Source organism: Mizuhopecten yessoensis, unplaced genomic scaffold (genome assembly GCF_002113885.1).
Source record: "Mizuhopecten yessoensis strain PY_sf001 unplaced genomic scaffold, ASM211388v2 scaffold10059, whole genome shotgun sequence".
NCBI lineage: Eukaryota > Metazoa > Mollusca > Bivalvia > Pectinida > Pectinidae > Mizuhopecten > Mizuhopecten yessoensis.
Genome location: NW_018408358.1, coordinates 373,481 through 377,576, shown reverse-complemented (window position 1 = coordinate 377,576; position 4,096 = coordinate 373,481). Strand labels below are relative to the sequence as shown.

General features: G+C 37.3%; 1 protein-coding gene across 1 annotated transcript; it reads right to left on the bottom strand.

Moving 5' to 3' along the window:
- Positions 1 to 960: 960 nt before the first annotated feature.
- Positions 961 to 3,345, bottom strand: LOC110459399 (tripartite motif-containing protein 2-like). Its single transcript, XM_021511630.1, has one exon. The coding sequence runs from the start codon at positions 2,843 to 2,845 to the stop codon at positions 1,217 to 1,219; it is 1,629 nt and encodes a 542-aa protein (XP_021367305.1). The 5' UTR covers positions 2,846 to 3,345; the 3' UTR covers positions 961 to 1,216.
- Positions 3,346 to 4,096: the final 751 nt, after the last annotated feature.

Here is a 4,096-nt window from a genome sequence, read left to right as displayed (position 1 = left end):
TAATACGAAATACAGTAACTTGCATATCTTATCTAAAGTATTTGTTATTTGTTCTATTATTTACACGAGGGTGGATTAGGTCTGTTTGATAAGAGAGAATTAGTTGTTATATATCTGGTAGAAAAGATTAACGTTTTAAGTTTGAATCTTTGAGCTAGTGTCTACTGTCCTATTTCTGACTATAGGGCTTGTATAGGAGAGTAAACCGATACATATAAATGTGTTTCTTAACGGACTGGTTGGATTGTTTTACAGCAGTGAAAAGAAGTTGAACATTAGATACTCGTTTTGTGATTAACCTATATAAGATTTGTCAAATTGGTATAATTAATGGTACATGTAGGTCTTTAACTACTGGACTCGTGAGTGTCACCAGTTATAGGCATCCGCATTAAAATGCTGATGCCCTACAATAGCAATGGTGCCTGTTTGTCGTCTGTCTTGCTGTCCATCAGCACTTTCAATTTCGGGGATTATTTCAGAATCAAAGTGACTAAAAAATGTTTTTTTATATTTTACATGGTAATAAACTGTGTTATGTAGATGTGCAAAAGTATTTAGGAAGTTTGGCTGCTATTTCGAAATATCTACAATTTCCGAAATTGTAATAGTCATTCTTCTAGGTTGGAATGCTGGATATTGATATAAAACAGTCATTCTGTATATGAAATTTCGTATTGTCATACACTTCAAAGAGATGAGACTTGGATATTTTTAAAGAAATTGTTTTTCACTGTCCACCTTACTCCAATAACCAAAGTGGGGTACAACAACCTCTCCGAAGACATAAAACATGCTGGGATAAGCGGCTTTCAAGCTGGTTAAAATAATAACCCAAACCCATATTTGAAATAGGAAAAATACAATAAACACTCAACATTTTCTCAAGAGAACGCACTTTATTTTCATAAATATTCCAGCTAAAACATACTTTAAATTAAGAATGTGATCTAAGGGGGAAAAGTCAAATAATATATATAAGGTGGGTTTTTTCAATTAACTTCAATACTATTGTTAAACATTATTTGTTTATTGTTTTTATGAGATAGTTATTGAATTTCTATGAAATCGATTGATTTGCTTTTTTCAAATTTTAACCATTTCCGATATATAATATCTGTTGAACTGATTAATTCTGCAGGTCAATGATATATATCCGGGGCTGAAGTTTAAGTCAGCTTTGTATTATCTTATGATGCAGTTTCAGTTGTCATAGTTACGAGATAATACATTGTTGTTGGTCCTGCGCACTTTGGTACTGTAGTAGTTTGATATCATGATACCCCAACACTGCCCACAGGACATCCTCCCTGTCTACACCAATAGCCAATGCAAAGTAGTCATATGTGTGTATGATCCTGAGGAACTCACCACACCCATTGATGAGTATGATACGGTTGTTGCTACAATCCCCTATGACTAGGTTACCCACACTGTCATACACCACACCCCAGGGGGTAAATCGTTTACTTCCTGACTGTGATGTTGGTTGATATGTATGTGGGACTTTACCATCATATTCAAATAGTTTCTTGAAATCTGTGTCTATGACAACAACCCGTGGTTTCCCCTCACCACCATGAAGTGTATTACCCAAATCAGCCACTGCGACATTATGAGTGACAGGACACTCTGAGATCCTGTATGGTGTACACACAAATGGTTTCCCTGTACCTGCAGCTGATGTAGTATGTAATAATGTACCTTCTGTGGTGAATTTCGAAATTTTTTTGTTCATCCCCACAATGACATGGTTACTAGCTGTGATACAGATACACCGTGGTTCCTCCCTGGTTCCGAATCTGTGTACTAGTCGTCCTGACACGAGCTCTGTGATGTTGTTGTCCAAGTCACAGACCCACAGTGTGTTGGTTGTGGGTGAAAGACTTATTTCTGTGATCCCAGTATTGTGTTTAATCTTCTGTATTACTTTGCCCTTCCTATCCAGAAGATTTAAGGTGATATCGTCACAGGCACTAGTCCACACCTGACCATCAATGGTTGGACATACAGAAGTGATGTAACATGGAGACGTCCAATTCCCCAACACCTTGGTCTGAGGCAACAGTCTATATACTGGACTTTTCACTTTCTTTCTTCCTGTGGAGTTTTGTTGTGTAGAGGTTGATCCTTGTCCAGTAGATGATCCAACTGACATATCATGACCTGGTGAAGCTTGACCCTGGCAGTGACAGGAGGTGTTGACTTCTCCCAAAGCTTGTTTCAGGTGAACCTCAGGATTTTGGTTAGGTGTGAAGCTGGCAGTACATAGAGTAGGTTCTGCAGGGAGAGTTAATGCTGATTGAATCTCGCACCCTGTGTCGTAGATTTGTATGTCAGAGCCACGTTGAAGTGCTATCTTACATTCTTGCACTTGTTTTTTTAGCTTAGCGTCGTACACTTCTAGGTCCTGTTTGTAAGTCTGTAGTAGCTTGGTATTGTCCTCTTCCATTTGTTGATAGAGAGACAAAGTCTGTGCTGTTAATTGGTCCAAATCTTCTTTTAGTTTGTTGGTTTGTGTCTTTAAATGGTGTGAAAGTTTGTCAAAGTTGCTGGTATTGTCCTTTAAGTGTTTGTCAGTAGATGTGATGTACTGGTCGATTTGTACGAGGTCAACTTTCTCAGTTTTGTCTATAAAGCTTTGAACATCCTGTTTAGTTTGATGAATAATTTCACTAAGGTCACACAAAGGGTGACTTTTATGTACAGTAGATACACACTTGATGCAAACAGGAATTTGACATTCTTCACAGTATAGGTCCAGTTGGCCCCCTTTGTGGTGTGTACAGGTGAATTGACCTTTGATACGAAAAGGAATCTGAGCTTTGAAAAGGGATGTGGCCATTTTGATAAAATGATGCAAAACCTTTGAAGTTTTTTTTACTATAGTAAGTTGATTTCACAGTGAAGCAGTTTGTTGTACAGCTGTTTACATTGTATCTAACACTAATAAAAAAAATCACAAGGAAATATTTATTTCCATATAAGGAATAAAAGTCTTGAGTATTCACAAAATCCTGAGTGTCCACTAGAATCTTTCTTTCACAAAATCCAGTGGTTGGCGGTTGTGGTTTTTACCCGTCGGGGTAATTATGTTGTAGACTATAAATGTATGTAAAGGAACCACAGTACATTTGTAGTCACGTATAGTCACTCACCTTGTTTACAATGTCAGATCGTCCACAGACAACGAACAACAACACTTTAACATACACATCCATCAAATGTCACATAATTATAGAAGTTTTCTCTTATAGGTTAACGTCTTGGTAGATCTGTTAAAATTTGTAAATCCATAACAGCATTTACTCGGCCAGAAGGTGGGTGTTTTATTATCTACCCGGCCAGATAACATTATGTCAATACTATCTAGCCAGGTATGAGTGTGTATTATGGGGATTTAATAGATAAGTTGCCGACGATCTGCAGAAATGATCAGCTGACAGCATGTGAATGTTATGTTTACATATTGTATAGTAGCAGCCGAGACTTTGTCATGGCCGTGGACTTTTAAATTTCTGATTTACTGTAGATAATATAAACATTAATGATTAGATATAGTATAAAGTACAGACATTATATGTTTTACTTATTACACAGGATAATTGTTTTATTTGTGTGTCGGCCTATTATAGTTGTGTGTCGGCCTCTTTCACCTCTATTAGTGTAGTTCAGTATCACTCTGTATCAGTTAAGTCATATGAATAAACACATAATGTAAGTTTGATGTTTCATATTTAAAAACACGAAATTAAGATATAGGGGGTGATTATATAGCCTTGGCGACGACTCCTTTTTATATCTAAAAATGATCCAGATACTGGGTGCATCCGGATGTCGTGTGTATCAGAATGTCATGTGTATCCAGATGTCGTGTGTATCCAGATGTCGTGTGTATCCAGATTTTGAGTGTATCCAGATATGGTGTGCATCCAGATGTCGTGTGTCTCCAGATCTGGTGTGTATCCAGATGTCGTGTGTATCCAGATGTCGTGGTTATCCAGATGTCGTGTGCATACAGATGTCGTGTGTATACATATGTTGTGTGTATCCAGATGTCGTGTGTATACAGATGTCGTGTGTATACAGATACCGT

Excerpts from the sequence above, each read along its gene's own strand:
- LOC110459399 (XM_021511630.1), bottom strand. The coding sequence starts at position 2,845 with ATGGCCACATCCCTTTTCAAAGCTCAGATTCCTTTTCGTATCAAAGGT.